General features: G+C 43.5%; 1 protein-coding gene across 4 annotated transcripts; it reads right to left on the reverse strand.

Annotated features, from left to right (window-relative positions):
* Window positions 1-434: 434 nt before the first annotated feature.
* Window positions 435-19,209, reverse strand: aatkb (apoptosis-associated tyrosine kinase b). 4 transcript variants are annotated; one of them, XR_003748508.1, is made up of 15 exons: window positions 19,084-19,209; window positions 13,124-13,257; window positions 9,450-9,591; window positions 8,328-8,407; window positions 7,773-7,891; window positions 7,573-7,660; window positions 7,242-7,375; window positions 6,519-6,603; window positions 6,253-6,374; window positions 6,017-6,166; window positions 2,533-5,821; window positions 2,113-2,233; window positions 1,605-1,787; window positions 1,161-1,406; window positions 435-1,068 (listed from the first exon to the last, which is right to left on the reverse strand). XR_003748508.1 is itself a non-coding variant. In XM_028968995.1 (14 exons), the coding sequence occupies exons 1-14, from the start codon at window positions 19,124-19,126 to the stop codon at window positions 1,390-1,392; spliced, it is 4,707 nt and encodes a 1,568-aa protein (XP_028824828.1). In that variant the 5' UTR covers window positions 19,127-19,209; the 3' UTR covers window positions 435-1,389. The 4 variants fall into 4 exon arrangements, 3 of the variants coding, with proteins under 3 accessions (XP_028824828.1, XP_028824829.1, XP_028824830.1); XM_028968995.1 differs by having other exon boundaries at window positions 435-1,406; XM_028968996.1 differs by lacking the exons at window positions 13,124-13,257; window positions 19,084-19,209 and adding an exon at window positions 10,628-10,823 and having other exon boundaries at window positions 435-1,406; window positions 8,552-9,591.
* Window positions 19,210-19,252: the final 43 nt, after the last annotated feature.

Below are 19,252 nucleotides of genomic sequence, written 5' to 3' on the forward strand. Positions count from 1 at the left end.
GGAACTCCTTGGGGTCCTGCTGGAGGAGCTGGTGAGGTGGCTAAGGAGATAGCAGTCTGGGATTCCCTACTAGGAATGCTGCCCCCACGACCCTGACCGTGATAAGCATAGGTGTAAGACGATGATGAACGGCGCCCAAAGCCGAGGCCAGGACCACTGTTGTGCACAGGTCATTTACATTAAACTATACAATGCTGAATGGATTCTATAATCAAACCTCTACAACTAAATATGAAAGTGTAAAAGCTTTTTTTGGTATTGGTTTGGTTTACCAGAATTCTCATTTGTTAACATTTATATGAAAAGCAGAACAAAAGTGTGGATCTGAATCAAAACATTTTAATGTGTTCACAAAACAAGTAGACCAGAGGAGATGTGGATATTTCTTGTTGTTCTTGAATTGAAGGAGATGGACTCACAGACCACTCACAGGCTTTTTGTTTAAAATTCAATTTATTATAATCTTATTTTAGTCATGTGACATAAACAGAATGGGTATAGACACAATGACAATATTTCAATAATGCCCACCCCCTCACTATAGATGCTAGGGCACCGCTACTCCAAAAATTAACTTGGCCACCTCTCCATTAAATCTTCACACAACACACAGTAGAGCCAGCCCTCTGTGTCACATAGGCCTAAATACATCTCTTTGGCAGCAATATACATTAAATTACTTCTGGTCTCCTGCTAATCGTGTTCAATTGGATACAAAAAACTTATTGAACTTATACACCATCTGTCAGCAATGAAACTGATCAGGTGAAGTAGAATTTAGCTTAAAACTGGCATTCAGTTTTTTAACAAACTAATAAATAATATCAATAAAAAACTATAATAATCTCTGGTATGATTAGAAAGAAACCCAATGTTCAGCAGCTTAATTTAGTTGTGACAACTCTACTGATTTCCAGTTGGATTTTCTTTAAATAATTCATTTACAGCATTGTCACCAGATATTCTTGGTTTGTAAGTCATTTTAACATATTGTTGACTCTACAGTAATTTAAGGACAAACTTTTATATTTTCTTTCTCACTATTTCTTTTCCATCTGAATCAAAAATCTGTGAAATTGATATAACAGTGAAAATAGTTAATCACAAACAAATGAGTTTAAAACCTTGTTACATCATTGCTGTTGGATAATTCATCATACCTCTGAGAGTTTGGAGAACAAACTTCTTTGTCAGGGTTAGTGTTACTTCAACTCTTCTCTTAAACCTGAGGTTCCGACCGGCACTTCAATGTCTTCATGTGTTCGTTGTGTGTGTGTCTGTGTGTGGCTTTGTGTGTGTGTGTCCCAGTGGTTCCACATCCTTGTCAGGTTTTTAAAAAAATTCTAATTTAATTCCGAACGGAGAATCTGTCCTGGTGATGGATCCAGATCATTCCTCACTGCTCCCTAATAACAATGACATTGATATACAAATATAGATATCACATGTAAGTTTCTACAGATTGAGTTATATGAGCATCATATAAGCATCTATAAATAAGACAGTGACATCGTCAAAGAATGACACAAGTTTTTTCTTGGTCTCGGGTTTGCTTATATAAAGGTATTATGGTTAGTTAGTTAGTTATGCTATATTATATTCACCTCCAGCAGAGTCCACGTCTGAATCTGTGACATGGGTAATAGAAAATCTGGAGACAGGAGAAACTGTGAAGCGGGAGAACTGCACAACTGGCTTTGGTTCTATGGCAACAGAAGGCTTATTAGCTGTGGCATAGGCAGCAATCTGAATCAATGGGAAGTCATCATCCCACTCAAATGCCACACCTGCAGAGAGAGAAACTTTGAGTCAAGGATCCACCAGAATCAATAATAAAAAAATCTAACTACAATGGTGTGAAACTGAATTGAAACTATAATGGTGTGAAACTGAAACTGTAAATTCTTAAATGGCAGAAGAACACATTGCTACAAGCCCAAGGGGAGTTCAAACCATAAAAAGGGGGAGTTCAAACTGAAATCATTCAATATTTTAACTCCAAAAGGGCTTTGAAAGCAGACTACAAACAGGATCAGTGCTTTTATTTGATTTATATACAGTCTATTTCCTGTCATTTAAAATTCAATAAAATAAAATAAAATAAAAACTTACTCTCATCTGAAATGTTCCCTTGTGAGTCATCATGGGTGTTGGTTTTATCAAGCAGGTTTTGGTCTGAGACATTGGACTCCAACCCAGGAGGATGGTCAGCCAACTCTTGAGTGGGGCTTTCCTTTTGCACAAAATTACAATCAATGTTGCTGTATTCCAGTTTAAATTTTTTTTATAATGAACAATACATGCTATTTATGCACAATTCATAGATTAATAAATTATTTTATGTATATAACATTTGTAAATTATTATTTATATTAAATTAATTATTATGACATTCCAGTTGATTAATGATTTCACTTAGTCTTTTGGTATTTTTGTATCATTTTCTTATTTTAATGCTGAATGTGGTCAAATAAAAAAACTGCCGGATTTGTTTCCAGCAAAAAAATCATAACTATAAAATGACACACTCACTTGGTCAAACAGATAGACAGTGACATCATCAAAGAATGACACAAGTTTTTTCTTGGTCTCCAGTTCTCCAGTTGGCATCTTTAGGAGACTGCGTAGTTTGTGGGCATCAGTAAAGTCACTGATGATAATGGGCACTGGGTAATGGTCATCTTCACTTTCATCACTTTGATCCTGGATGTTGCAGGTCCGAAGCTCCTCCTCTGATTCATCACTGTCTTCAGAGCCATCTTCCTCATCTGCTTCTTCACCATCTGCTGGAGATCCCCGGCCCTCTTTGGGAGGAAGGGGTGGAGGAGGAGAGGAGGGACGGTAGTGGAGTCCATGGCCTTTATCCCTTATTCCAGTCCTGTTGGTGATATGCTCTCGGGAGTTGCTCACCGTTCTCTTTTCACACCCCTTTGGCAGGTTCTCCTTTGGATTTTTTAGTAGTGAGGCAAATGTTGAAATCCCCGCTTCATAATTTCTTTCCTTCTCCTCTAGAACGATTTCAGCAATCGATTCAACTATATTGTGTACATTATTTAAATCAGAGCTAAGAATTGTAGTTTCATTATCTGTACTGTCTTGGTTGTGAGTTATATGGTATTGGGATACTTTACAGAAAAAGGGTTCAGATAACATATCCGTGCTTGAGACTTCTGTTTCCAAATCAAACCTCTCATATTGCAACTTTTCTGGTTCTCCTTCTAATGAAGTTGGGCAAAAACATTTGTTTATGGTGGTTTCATTCTGTATTTCTGCAATATGTTCCATATCCTTCTCATGTTTGAGCTGCACCTGACCTTTTCCAATCTGTTCACTTTCACATTCTCCCTCTAACTCTTTGCCACCCAAGTCTTTCTGCTCAAGGTGACTGTACTTTTCATTTTCAGAATCATAATCAGACAAATATGCAGAATCCCTGTATGGGTTGTTTTCAGTAAGGCCAATTATATGTCCCTCATTGCTCAGAGATGCTGCCAGAGCCAAATCTATTATAGGATCATTCTTTACATTCTGACTTAAGTCTGGTTCTGTGCTATCCAGGGAGGGTGGAATAGCTGGTTTACCCAGAGGCTGAACAAAGGTTTTAGGCTCTTGTTGGTCATGATGCTCCCTGAGGACAAACTCAGGGGATTCATTGTTTTCAGTATCATAACCACTATCCACTGTCTTGGGTGAGCTTGATGGGTGGAAAGAGGCAGGGCTGAGGACATCATTGGAGCTTGAAGGAAGGCCATTGGAGTCCACAGGTTCTGAAGTGCCCTCCTGTTTCTGGAGGGATTTGAAAGTCAGTGCCGTGTAGTCATTCACGTCAGCATAGTCCATTGTGGATAAATCAGCAAAGATTCTTGAGGTGATGTCTGTGATGTCATCAACACTGCAGTCATCTGTCTCCACTAGACTGACACTGCAGTTGTCCTTGTCTATTCCACTGTCCACTGTACCACTCTGTTCTAACTCAGACTGAACCGCAGTAGCCAGCCTGTGTTCTGTTGGATAATTCATAGTTTCTTCCTTAGGTTTAGGATCATCTTGATGGGCAAAATCCCTTTTATTAGCCATGTAATCCTCAAGAGCTATGTCTGCATGCTGCTTTAAATGCTGCTCTGGATCGTGTATTTGACTAGACTTGTATTCTAAGCTGGAACTCTGACAACCAATGAGTGACAGTTTTGCTTTGCTGACTTCCCTTGGCATCTCAACATTTTTTTTCACAACTGTACTGGTAAGAGGATCAAAGTGAGTGTTGTTCAAAGACTGATTGTACTCCACTGTTAATACTTTATCTTCCAGGGCCTCACGATAAAGATAGATGTAAGGGTTGTATTCAGCAGACGTGATCGCTGGATTGTGTGCTCCATGTGCAGGACATCCACTGTTGCTGGCATTTGCCTCTAGACAGTCTACAGATTTGGAAGTACGGTATTCTAAATTGTCTCTATCTGCCCAGTAACTCACATCTCTTGAAGGCATGGTGAAATTTAGATCTGCATAATCTTGCTGATGACAGGACCCCAGTCTCAGGCTTTTATTGTTGGAATGGCTGGACCACTTGTGTACCTGCCTTTCAACAAACAGATCCTCCTCCTCTTCACTGTCAACCCCCCCTTGTCTAAAAAACAAAGCCCTTTCTGATTCCTTATTGATGCTCACTGTGTGAGAGTTTGGCATGGTCTTCCTCAGAGAGCCCATCATGTCATAGTAACCTCCCAGTACACTTTTTCCTATGATGGAGGTCTGGTTTGTCTCAATGTATGGATGGCTACAAGCCTGTGGAGGGCTGCTGAGAGCAGGTGATATTCCCAGAGGTTCATCTAGTTCCCCTAGTGCCTGTCTCAGACTACGGGACCCCCAGCTTTCCTGGTGAGGCTCAGGAGGATCTCCCATCATATAGTGATTCATCATCATGGGGGGTGACTTTTCATAATAATAACCCCCATCTCTGTCTTTGTATGACACATAATGCCCAGATTCCCAGGACCTAATGGGGCTGCCATTGGTCACCTGTCCCAGCAGAGGCTCCATTGTGAGAGACATGGCAGGGCTGGTCGTATCCGAATCATAGGCACTACTTTTGTGGACATCTGTAGCCCAATATGAGTTTATGGGTTGGCCCTCAGAAAAACAGTTGACACATTCTTCTGAATCCCCATTACCTGTTAGAAAACCGCCACTGTTATCCCCAAACTCTGGGCTGTAGGCACACATTGTGTAGTGAAGATCAATATCACAGTCATTTGGCTCATCAATGGGGATGTAGTACTCACTACTCACAGAAGGACTATAAGCAGTTAGTACATGTTCTGCACCTGGTGTGTGTAGTGGCTTGGGATCAAAGAAGGATGGAGACACTCCAAGAGTAAGTCCATCAACTCCACAGCCAGGGACATAGATCTCCTTACACTGAGGATTACCCTGACCCAGTGTGTTGATGGTGGATGAGGAATGATGGAATGACTGCTCAGTTAGTTCATGCTGCCACTTGTATTCAAAGTTCAGCCCATGTCTGGTCTCAGTCACTGTTAGAATGTCATCGCCGGGCTCTGAGTGAAAGCATTCATCAACTGAGAATGGGTCCAACAATGGGAATGACGACGAGGCAGAACTGGGGACCTCCATGGGCAGAGAACTGGCACCATGCAGAGTAAGGTGGCCTGAGTTGGGCCTTAGTAAGTTCCAGCGTCTCTCAAAGTCTTCCTCAGCTTCACTCACTCCTTTAGCACATAAGTAGCTCAAGAGGAGATGGACCTCCTCTGCGTTAGGCCGCTGATCTGGCTGCAGCCAGCAGAACTGCATGACTTCATACCTGGCAATGTACACACGCACACACATGAGATTTACTAAAAACTGATACCAGTGAAAATTTTATACAAAGAGAGAAAACTTGTAGGTTCTCCAAGGATTGAGGCGAACACTGGTACAGTGAAGTATAGAGTAAGGAGCGGTATTAGTTGCGGAATAATACAAGGAGATATAACAAAAAATGAGGTGGGAGTCTCACCAGCGCTCTGCCAGGGGTGCCTTTAGCTGAGGCTTGGACAGTTTCAGCTGCTCGTCTTTCACAGCATAGCTGAGCACTTGCCTGTCTGAATAGTGCCAGTATGGCTGATTTCCAAGCTCAAACAGCTCCCAGATTGTGACTCCAAGGGACCTAGTGCACAAAGGACCTCATACCATCACCTTGTGGGTACTTCCTAAATAATTTAATTTATAGACATTGAAAACAACCAAAATTACCAAATATTGCTTGGTTTGGACTGCTCTACCATCAGTAGGTTTCCATGGACTTCATCTATGAGTTCAGGTGCAATCCAGCGCAATGGCACCCACGTCTGATCAGATGTTATAAAATAGTCTTCCTAAAAGCAGAAAATATATATATAGTAAACATAGTTTACATTTTAACCATATTCTTGCAAAAATGTAAAAATACCTGAAATATCAAAGGTGTTTTTCCACATGTATTAGACATTGTTTTGAATCATTTCATGAACCAAACATACCTTATACTTATTGTGAGAGAGACCGTAATCACCGATCTTCACCATCATGTCTGAGGTGAGGAGGCAGTTTCTCAGGGCCAGGTCACTGCATATACATACATTCTTGTCTTTATTTAAGCAAACTAAGAAAAGACATCTTACATTAAAATACAATGATAGATAAATATTACATCCAATTAGCTTCATCACTACCTTGTCGACCAGGTGGTGCGCAAATGCCCATGCTGCAGATCTGTAAGCCATGGGTCACCTCCAGCAACAAAATCACTGATGCTGGAGTTCAGCAGAAACACTCAGCAGCACCAGGATGTTGTTACTGGGAGTGGCCAGCAAGGGGCAGAACTGTTGGTGCGGCACACATTTTACATTTACACATATATTTACATTTACAGCATTTATCAGACGCCCTTATCCAGAGCGACTTACAATCAGTAGTTACAGTCCCCACCCTGGAGACACTCGGGGTTAAGTGTCCTGCTCAGGGACACATTTACATTTACATTTACAGCATTTATCAGACGCCCTTATCCAGAGCGACTTACAATCAGTATTACAGGGACTGTCTCCCTGGAGCAATTTAGGGTTAAGTGTCTTGCTCAGGGACACGATGGTAGTAAGTGGGATTTGAACCTGAGTCTTCAGGTTCATAGACGAGTGTGTGACCCACTAGGTACCCACCTACTACCACCCCTAGGCACACCACATTAACAAAGAGTGACTTACCCATGTATAAAGTTGTGCTTGTGGAGATGCAGAATTCCAGAGGCAATATCACATGCCATTCGCTGTAGGACCAAAGGGTCAGGAGTCACAATTTCTGATGCTCTGCAACTGCGCAAATAACCTTTCACATCACCCTGAAAAGTCAGAGGGAGAATTTGCTGAGCTTCTCAGTCATTACTAAACAATGGACCCCTGAACAGAAATGATTTCTGCCAAATTCCAACATATCTACTGTTTTAAGAAATGGATATCATTAAGTTTAGCTGTTAATGCAGTAGAAAAGACAGAGTGAGGTGGTAAGAAAGTGTTTTCTGGGCTGCAGGTCTCTCACCAGGGCACAGAACTCCATGACCAGCAGGTAAGGTGTGACTTCTGTGTACTGGGCCAGGCACTGCAGCAGGGCAGGGTGCTGCAGCGAGCTGAAAGGGGTCAGGAGAGGTGGGTGTCAGTTGTCAATGGATGTTTAATTTGAAATTGCAGCTGTGGTGCAGTGAGAAAGACGAGAAAAGGGGATGGGTGTGTGTGTCTCACCGGTATGGCTGGGCCTCCTGCAGGAAGTGCATCTGGTCCTGTACCCCGGCGCTGGACTTCAGCTCTTTGACCACAACCTGAGTGCAGCTCAGACCAATGTTCAACTCCGCCAAGAGAACCTGCACACACACATACACACACAAGGGATGCATACAAAAATAAATATAAGAAAACAGAAAAGTTTGCAGTGTACACACACACGCCAACTTACACAGGTACAGAATCAAATAGCCACAACTGACATGCAACATGATTACGACATTACATACAAACAGACAGAGTAAGAAACACAACCACACACACAGACAAAAGCAGGGACCTAAACACACACATGCAGTGCCAGAGACAGACAGACGGATGGACATACCCCATGTAAGGAGTTGAAGTGGGGTGTTTGTATGGGTGTGGAGAGAGAGTGAAAATCATTCAATTTGACAAACAACACAAAATTCAGTCACATCCCACCAGGCAGTGAGAGTGACAGACAGACAGACAGACATGATTATAATCACAAATCAGAGTATCATGTTAGGGACACATACATCTGACACTCACCTTCCCAAACCAGCCATGTCCAATCTCATTCACATAGAGCAGACTGTGACGGGCCACATCTGCAGACCTCAGACACCCGACTGAAGATCCACCAACAAGTCGAGAATAGGAGAAAAAAGACAGCACATATGCCATCAGACAGTTTAACTGAGAAAATTCAACATTTTCTGACTATGACTATTTTACGGATTTTTCAAGAACCCAATGGTTGAGACATTTCGTACCAATCCTGCACATGAAGGAAAGCAGCTGAATGAAGTTTGTCCAGAAAATGACAGCAGTCCGTCATGATCCCTGCTGTCCAGAGCAGACTGAAGAGTGGGGAGCCACCAGCTCACCCTGTGTGTCACGCTGGCATGTCAGTAGAAGACAGGCGCCCATTGTTTAGCCATGTTGGTGACATGCCATCTCTCTCTGTGTCACTGGCGTATTGCCTGGCGCTACACGTGCCACTCATTCCATAGACACACTGCCACATGGGGGCAGAATCAGCGCCTTGTCCAGCTGCTGGTGCTGCTTGGTACTGAAGAGCCAGGGGGCGAACACTGAGCTCATTATCCCCTGAGCAATGACCTCTGGACCTCAGGCAGTGGGGGACTGAGATGACCTCAGAGACAGGGAATGGTCAGGATGAGGGAGACTTGAGACACACAAACATCTTCATGATCAGTTGTGCTGCAGATGGCCTGAACTGGCTGCTGTCTGGAGGGATTCATCAGAATTATTCTGAATTCAGCCATGAAAGTATGGATGCTGTGGGTGTGGATGCCCATTGTCCTCATCGCTCACAGTAGTCCAACACAACATACACACATCATTACACACATTTAATCAGGATTTGGTATGAAGCTCCATGCAGGAGTTAGGAGGGTTAAGATTATGGTGTAGATGGATTTCTCCTCTCAATGGTGACAATGAACGTTCATGGCTTTAACAATCAGACAGATCAGTAAATAAAAAAATGTAGAATTTCATCGCTGATGTAATGAAAATTAACTTAAGAACCATCTGAAATTCACTCATTTATTTCACTTAGGAAAACCTTGGATGAACATTCTGATGGATAACTAAAGAGCATCTAAATCAGCAAGCTTGTTTGATCCTCCTGAGGGTGGACATTACCTGAGCTGTCTGGCTGCTTGGACACAGGGAGGGAGACCTCAGTCAGAGGAAGGACGTAGATCTCTGTGCCACTGTGTGACGTGGGGGAGGCCAGGGTGGAGGAATCGCCCTGGATCTCCTCGCCTTCCACATTTTCAAATTCCTGTGCAAGAGAGGTCAATGGTCAGACTGTGGTTCATTGGGCTTGTTGCTTCACTGGGGACATTTTCAGCAGCCTATATTATTTATGCTGCATGCACTATTCATGAGTGGTGAGAAATCTATATAATTCATAAATCCTTTTAGTCTCTGCTCATCTGTCATTCAGCGAGTGTCTTCTGTCCTGTACATATTCCTGACACTCAAGAAACAGAAACATTGTCTGTCTGTTATATTGTTCACCAGCTTTAAACAGACTGGAGACACTGCTGGTTTCATACATTAGCCAGAATGCATTATTGAGAAAAAGAAAATCGGCCCAAGAGACGTCCATGAAGTGCTTTTTACTTCAAGTGCTTTATGGTCTGTGTTGCAGAGCCCTGAGAAAAGACTGTGGGGGTCTGGGAAATAGGAAATGCCCATTTCACTGGGGTCGCCCTTTCATCTGCTAACAGCATCACAGCTGAGCACCAATGATGGGGGTGATGGAAAATAATGAACTCCCTAAACTCCTAAACCCTGTCACATCCCAAATCCTCCACTGACTGGTCTCCTGGGGGCTGCCCTTTCACATGGACCCTGTCAGTCCTGATCCAGCCTACAGCAATTTACACAGGGGGGGGGGGGGGGGGGGGGGGGGGGTTATGAGGTGTCACATATAGAATATTTCTGTAATTTCGTTCTCGACGTGTCTGATATGATCACCTAGTTTTTAGTAGTAGTTCACCTTTTCTAGATTTAATATCCTGATATCCAAGTAGAAGCATGGTTCTCAAGCACACGGTGAAAGGAATAAGAACTAATTTTTGATAAATTGGGCAGCCCGTGGTCAGACAGGAATCTGGTGTCTTTCTCTATGCAGCACTCAATGAATTACACTATACTTCAAAATAATAACAGAAAAATCAAAATATCAAAATATCCACTAATGCAATTTATCTAAAGAATGTAGTTAAACAGCCACTTTAGGTGATATTACTAAAAATGAAGGTGCTGTAACCTTCATTGAAATCCACACACACATACATACACAGACTTACCTACTGTTCAGCTCAATCATCATCAGGCTCAGACTCCTTAACAACACCCACAGCCCCCAGCACAGGCCAGCACTAGTCTGGTCTAACCGCTGCTCTACATGTCCACTTATGCTCCACCCGTCGATGGAGGGAGAGACCCACACAACAGTTTTCACATTCTGTGTTGATGACCTCATTCCCTCCGTCCTCCATCTCCCTCTCTTGATACTTCTCTCAGACCGGGACACACACACACACACACACACACACACACACACACACACACACACACACAAGCACATTCCTTATACAGCCCCTTATACACACACAGTCACATGATATATGTGCCTCATGTGTCAGCTCATTCCTGCTGCTTCCCTGTGAATTGTGGGAGGGTCTCTGTCTCATTCCAGATGTTGACCTCAACAGGAAGTACAAATGGCTCCCACATACTCCCACCCCCACTGGGATACTATGGGTGCGTCCCTGTGTCGAACGATATAAACCAGACGCACACAGACACCAAATGCTGACATGTCATAGCACATGCACACACCCATCCTGTCTCATTTTTTTCTCCAGTGCCCTCAGCCACTTCGAAATGCTGCTAAGAAACCAAATGGCTGCCAATCACAGCAGAGCTGACCAATCAGCTGAGGAAAGAATTTGCCCTCACTGATGTGATTTTCACCTCCCACCCTTCCTAACAAACTGCAGCACCCTCTCACTTCTGACTGCAAGAAGGCCTGATGGACATCAGAGTCAACATCAAAATAAACTCCTGCAGCAGCATCATCCTACTAACCTGCAGGATGACATACTGCCGTGGAGAGCAGGCCTCCAGGCCCCAGTGTCACCTGATGCCGGTGCCCAAGGGAAAAGAAAACAGAAGCCCAGGAAACAGGCAAGGTCCTGTGCTAATCCCAGCTGACCGGCTCTCCCGTCCATCCTATTATCGAACGTCCGTCCCCTGGACAATAACCTGGACTCCATCAAACTACAGCGGACTACGCAGCGGGAATATAGAGACTTATTTATTAGAGATGCATCTTATTTATTAGAGATGTGGCCCAGCGGCAAAATTCCAGACGCTGCTATTCAGCTGGATGTGCTTAGCGCGCTTCGAGGCGCCGTGCGGTAAGACCCGCGGTGGCAGCTTGTGTGTTTACACCAACACGGAAGTGTGCCAGAACTCTATGTTAGTCTCTAGCTACTGTTCATCGCTGGTGGAGTTTTTGACTGTGAGATGCAGACCTTTTTATAAACCACAGGATTTCACCTCAGTTTTTATTGCCGGTTAAGGATGCAGCCCCATAATCAGAATCCTGATCCGCCAAGGTGCCACTGAGGTCCCCTTGATGAAGGTACCATCCCCACACACTGCTGTCATGTGCCCACTGCTCACCAAGGGTGATGGTTAAATGCAGAGGACAGGACGACATGTCCAAGCATGTTCTTTGCTGACAAGTTAGACCTTCTCAGGGTTCTTAGTTTTTGTAAACTCAAAATCTATAGAAATCAAACAAGAATTGCTGGTGTCTTCCTCCTGTAAGTCGCTTTGGATAAAAGGTCTGCAAAATAAAGTAAAGTAAAGTAAAGACCAGCTGTCAGATGTTCTCTCAGACATCTCACTGAGCACCGCCGTTGTTCCAACGTGTCTCAAGGCCACCACCATCGTGCCTGTGCCGAAGGAGACATCAGTGTTGTGTGGGACTGTCATGGTGCCCACTGCTCACTCACTGGTTAAATACAGAGGACAAATTTCACTGTGTGCACCGTGTGCTGTGCTGCTGTGTATCACAAGTGACAATCACTTCACTTCACTTTATTACATAACCTCAAGTCTGTAATATCATAATTCAGTATCTTCAGTTTTGCTCTAGAATGTAAATAATGAAAGACATACACATGTGCCAAACTTTTAATAAAAAAAGGATAAATTAGGCTAGATTGTTAACACAATAGAGCTTTACTTAAAAACAAACTGAACAATAATATACTTACTTTATATAGAATCTAGAAGTTTCTATATATAGAAGTTTCCATATATAGAAACTATATACTGAATCAGGCCTCTCAAGTTTTGCAGTTTTGCATGTGCGACGGCCATGGCCAAGAGCGTCTGGATGCAGCCACTGTGAGGCCATAACCCCAATCTAACCTAGTCATGGATAAAGTTTGCATACAGTGAAGGTGACGTGTTTCCACCTGCTGTAAAGCTCCACACCTCACAGTGGAGATTCTCTCCACTACGCATTCATGGAACACGTGATTAAAGATGAAAGCTTGTGAAACCCACTGTAGGAAATTTGGCTGTAAACGTTCGTAATTTCTTAGCATGAGAAATGCCATGTGTGGCATGTGAGCATTTGAACGCGTTGAAATCATGTGTCTCACGCTCAGTGGGACCTTGGCGTTTTGGGATTCGAACCGGCAACCGTCTGATTACACGCCCACATCCTTACCCGCTAGGCCACCACTGCTGATGTCTGGAGCTTGTGAGGAACTGAAACTCACCTTGAAACCAATGTCCCCCTTCTTACAGCACAGACAGGCCAACATGAGGAAGATGAAGGTGAAGAGGCCAGAGAAGGAAACTGCCACCACAGCTAAAGAGGATGACCATGAGAACTCACTCAGAGCAGCACCATCTGCAGGAAAGAAGGAGAAAAAGCTGTTAAAGGGAGAAAGGAGCAAGCAGGCACTAACAGGTTAGACTCCATGAAATAGGGGACAACAGCTGAGATGGCCGCTGTATTGTCAGGCATAACGTTGCTTATGACTGCCTGTCTTAATCTTAATTTTAGACACAGGAAACACAAATACTGCATAATAATAATAATGTCTCGACTTGTTTTCATCAATGAATATAAAGAGACATTTTAATCTATTATTTATCTATTTTTGAAAACCACATTTAGTCTAATTTTAATTCGTCAACAATACATGGTATTTTGCTTTATAGTCACACGACCAGCATTTACGCCTCCAATTGATTTATTCGTAATTGTTCTGTTATTTTTTCCCCTTATCTATAGAAAATTACCAATACCAAAACTGGAACAGAGACATAGAAATAAATCCAAACAGTGACGCATGGGTGCAAGATTTCCTGACTGACTATGCTGTCCACACCTCGCCGGTTTCTCTGTTGCCACACTCAGAGTATTTTTATCCACATGGACCTCTGTTGCCTAGGAAATGCAGAGAATAGAAAGTCCATCGTTGGCAGCCCACCCGAACGCTGTTATGTCCATCTAACCTCATAGTCGGTTTTGTCTGTGACTTAATAAAAACAGCACAATATAGCCATTCAATATTAGCATGCCTAAGAAAACATAATAGGAATCATAATGCACTAATTTACAGCAATGTCTGATATTCATCTAATAATGGACTGACGTGAATTAGGGCTACACAATTTCTGGTTTGTTTACCTGGTCACACGTAGCAGTTGTGTGATATATGATGAAGCAAATGATGCAGATGGGGTGTGCAGGCTGAGCCATGATGCCTGATCCTGAACTGTACTATACAGGATCTACTAGCTCAAATTGCTGGTTCTGAATACACAGTGGATCACAGAAAGTCACCAAGTGCCACTGAGGTACCCTCACATACCCACATACCCACACCAGGCCATTCAGACCATGTGTTCTTTTGAATCATGTAACTGGCCAGGCACAACCAACCTACCTCTTTCAAAAGAAATATGTGAACGGTTCAAGAACCATTTGAGGAACACAAGGATTTGTTTGAGATATTGACCTGATTTTCAAATTCTCCATATCTCAATCCAATCAAGCATCATGGGGGAAAAACAAGTCTGATCTATGGACACACCACCTCACAGCTTGCCTCACAGTATTATCTTGTGGTTTCAGGTGAGTCACTTGCCCTGTAGTAGGACCAAGCTTAACTTGCTTGGCCTTCATAATGTGAGGCGCCCGGGGGCAGAGGTAGCCTAGCGGTTAAGGAAGCGGCCCCGTAATCAGAAGGTTGCCGGTTCGAATCCCGATCCGCCAAGGTGCCACTGAGGTAACACTGAGCAAAGCCCCGTCCCCACACACTGCACCCCGGGCGCCTGTCATGGTGCCCACTGCTCACTCAGAGTGATGGGTTAAATGCAGAGGACAAATTTCACTGTGTGCACCGTGTGCTGTGCTGCTGTGTATCACATGTGACAATCACTTCACTTCCAGCTCTTCATGGAAACAGTACCAACCGAAACAGGGTTTCACTGTTAAGAACATTAATACTCTGATCACACCATGGGTGAAGTAGAATCATAGTGTGCATTATTATCCCACAATCAAAGCAGAATGGAGCAGCAATAATAACAACAACAACATTTATTTCTTATATAGCCCAAAATCACACACATTTGACAAGCCCTACAGTTGATACCCCCACACTTGACCCTTCTGCACACAAGGAAAAACTCCACACAAAAAACTCTAGGAGAGAGAAAAAAAGAAAGGAAGAAACGTTGGGAAGGAGTGATCCAGATAGGGACCCCCTTCCAGGGTAGAGTGAGCCTGCAAGTGGTGTCAGTGCAGGGCTGGTGACATGATACAGGGTGACATGATCCTATTGCATCAGCTGTGCTGTCACCCAACCACACCCTTCTGTTCTCATCTCAGTGTTACAGCAGCATTTATCACGTCATCTTTTGATGACTGTCATTCACATCTCAGCCTGTTCAACACATTCAAAACTTCTCATGAACCCATTCCTGTTCACAGCAGCCACCCAAATTCAACCAAAAATCTCCTTAATTACTATGCCACAATAATTATTGATGTTAAATGAATAATTGTGTTTAATGAAGAACATATTAGTTCTACTCAGTCACACACATACACACACTCACACAATCCCTCTGATCATTACTCTTTTTGCTCTTTTGACTGCATCAAGCTTCCTCAGAGCACCATGTCAGTTTCCATGACAACAACTCCATCCCATTTCTTACCAACATGGTGTGTCCTGATGTTCAACTCAGTGCATGTGCTCGCACACACACACATACACACACATCTACAGGGTAGATTTCATTTCTGACCAATCCCATCATGCCTTGCAGCAAGTACAGCCATGTAGTGTTGAAGAGCATTATCAGTGTTACATAATTTCCTGTGAAGCATCACAGCGATGTGGAGGTTCTCTGCTCAGATCTCCTCCCTTTTCATCATGCTGAAACTGAATTTATGGTGACCTCCAGCTTTTATTTTTCCTTCCTTTAATCCTAATCACATTCATATTTGATTTTTTTCCTTTATGGTTCAGATTGCTGTAAAGCCCTGCATTTTCAGTGTATCAGATTAACCCACACCATATCAGACTCTGTGATGCCACCACTAGTATGGTTCCTCCATTCTCTCTCTCTCCAAATGGAGAAGGAAGGATTCCAAGCGTCTTTGTTGTCAATGTTGCTTCAAAATGCCTTCATTACATAACAGACTACGGAGGAACTAATCCTACAAACCCCACAGCTCCACCCACACAAGCCAATCACTGCGCTACCCACAAACTCCGCACACCAATCTGAACAAATACAGAGGACAAAAACTCACACACAACATCAGTCACAACATCAGTCCACCACCATTGTGCCCGTACCTAAGAAGTCTTCAGTGCCATATCTCAATGACTACTGTCCCGTCACTTACTCCCATCATGATGAAGTGGGATAGACTGGTCATGAAACATATGACAACAACAACAACATTTATTTCTTATATAGTCCAAAATCAAATATAGTACGTCTCAATGGGCTTTGACAAGATGAAGACTCTGCTGCCCTCCACCCTGGACCCACCGCAATTTGCCTATCATGCAAACCTCTTCACAGACAACGGCATCAGCACCAAAGGGCCTGAACACCTCCATCTGGACCTGGATCTTGGGCTTCTTGACTAAGAGACCTCAGTCTGTCAGGATCGGGAACAGCATCTCCAGCACCACCACACTGAGCACTGGAGCTCCTCTGGGCTATGTGCTCAGTATAATTTTGTTCACCAGTCAATATTGATGGGACACCCACCACCATATCTACAACCGCCAAAGACCTGGGAGTCACAATAAACAGTGATTTGTCTTTCGAGAATCACATAAGCAACACCTGTAAGACTGCATTCTTTCACCTCCGCAATATTTCAGAGCTAAGATGAACACTCACAAAGCATGATGAAGATGATGAAAGGGAAGATTTGAACACCTCACACCGATTCTGTCCTCACTGCACTGGCTACGGGTAAAATTTCGCATAGAATAAAAATTATTTTATTAAAATACAAAGCTCAACATAGACTGGTCCCTGATTACCAGAGTGACTTGTTAACAGAGTACTGCCCTACACGAGACTCCGGGCTCTTACTGGTACAGAGAATGAACAAGTTCTCAGCAGGTGGACGAGCTTTCTTCTACAGAGCTCCCCTGCTCTGGAACAACCTTCCTGCTGATGCTCGGAACTAATATACAGTGTCAATATTTCAGTCCAGGCTAAAGACACGTCTTTTTAGTCAAGCGTTCCATAACAGTTAAAGCTCACAAATACTATGATGCTCACCTCACCTAGGCTGTCTTAGATAGTCCACTCAACATGTACACAGACATCTACCATAACCACCCAGTCTCTGGTTACCTGGTTCCTGGAAAAGACTGACAAGGTCTTCTGACAAGACGACCTAGCAGAGGTCAAAGGGTACTGCCCACCCTGTGGGTTGCAGCAGTACCGGCAGTATGAGTCTGTTAACATTAACAAAGGCTAAAAAGATAACACAAATTTGGAAGAAAAATGTATATATCCTTGTGCATTGTGTAACAGTGTCTTCCGAGAAATGGTATTGGACAAATGTCTCAGACCTTGTGTGGATGGAGTTTGCATGCTCTCGCCATCCAAAGCCATCCCCATTAGGTGGATTGGAAATTCAATACTGACAATAAATGTGTGTTTATGAGTGAATGGTGTGTGTGTGTGTGTGTGTGTGTGTGTGTGTGCCCTGTAAATGTAGACTTTTTTAAGCTGAATTCCTGCTCTTCCTAAAGTTATGTGTGTTTAATAATAAAAAATGTAAATATTAGGCTATAAGAAGTGTCCTTGATGTGTCAACACTGAGGAGTCGAGCTGCACAATATGAGGAATGCACATGAGTGTGTGTTTTGTGAGGCTGGTTAACCAACCAGTATTGCAACCATGATATGGTTTGTGATGAATGAATAATAAAGTTTGAATATCAGTAATATACTGCCAGTGTGTTTGTTATTTAATAGGTAGGTTGTTCACAGGCCTTAACACACTGAATAATCTGTTGAAGGTATTAAAATAATAAGTCACTAACCTAAAACCTTCCTGGTTATCTGTTTGATGGATTATTTTTTACTGGCGTGTAATTATTTCTGACACCTTGAAGATGGACTTTAAGTATCTTTTAATGAACAAAGTTTAAAAGGGGAGAAGCCTGCATGCATGACTGACCGCTCTCACACACCATACTTCCTCATTATGGACAATTTGAACTTCTCCTGTCAATACCGCAATCTCCTCCGTTTCTCTCCATTCTCTACACTCATCGTAAAGGTAGCCACACCCACAACAGTCCAGGGCTGTGACCTGTATGGTAGAGATGCAGGGTGCCTGCAGAATCAGATTGGAATGTGATGCAGACGGTGAATGTTCCCGCATAATAAAATGATAATGAGGGCTTCTTCACTCAGACCTCAGCTATGTTTCCTTCAGCAGCCAATCAGAGTTATTTAACTCAAGGTGGTCACCATGGAGGCATCAGCTATTCTCACCAGAATCTTCTGTTTTACAGACCAATGAAAATCACAACAGGAATAAATCTGGCAGCCGTTAAGACAGTAGAAAGCATATCTGAACCAGTGGACAAGTACTTCCAGCTCTACCAACCAGCACTTTTCAAAAGTATGACTCTCACATTGACACCTTCTGCTCTTCTCCATCTTCTGCTCCAAGCTGCGACCCCCCGTTTCTTAATAGTTCATTAGTTGAACCTCTGAGCTCTGGTTGCTCCAGCAACTCTGCTCACCAGGTACCACCATGCTCTGAGAAAGCATCCTCATCAAGGCACAAGGTTAAAGATGTTCCTGCAGCACCACAAGCTCTCAGAATGATGGGAGACGCTGGATCATCGCTGGTGTCCTGCCAGCTGCTCATATTTAAAAGCCGGTGGAGAAGAGACGCCATATTTCATGTGGTACCTCGTTATTTAAGGAACGCAGAGGATGAAGCTGAGGAGCCACCAGCTCACATCAGCGCAGAATCTCATCTGCGCCCCTCCTGGAAGCCACGGAACAGCGTCAATAAAACCGCAGACAGGAGGGCTGAGATGCGTTTTCAGCTTTACTTCTCACACACACACACACACACACACACACATCCATGAAGATTATTTCCTCCGGTTTGGTGGACGCTGGTTGTCCGCCGAACCCCGCGGATCCCGCGGACTCACCGGAATTCAGGGAGAATCCGGGGCTGAAGAACGACGAGCTCATGGCGGTCAGTGCATTTTCACCTGGTCGCTCCAGCCCAGATGCTGCTGCGGTACCGCGGCTCCCTTCCTCCTTTTCCTCCTCTTCCTCCTCACCGACGGGAACAGCGCCACCTCTCTGCCTGCGCTG

The sequence above is a fragment of the Denticeps clupeoides genome, unplaced genomic scaffold (genome assembly GCF_900700375.1).
Source record: "Denticeps clupeoides unplaced genomic scaffold, fDenClu1.1, whole genome shotgun sequence".
In the NCBI taxonomy this organism is placed as follows: domain Eukaryota; kingdom Metazoa; phylum Chordata; class Actinopteri; order Clupeiformes; family Denticipitidae; genus Denticeps; species Denticeps clupeoides.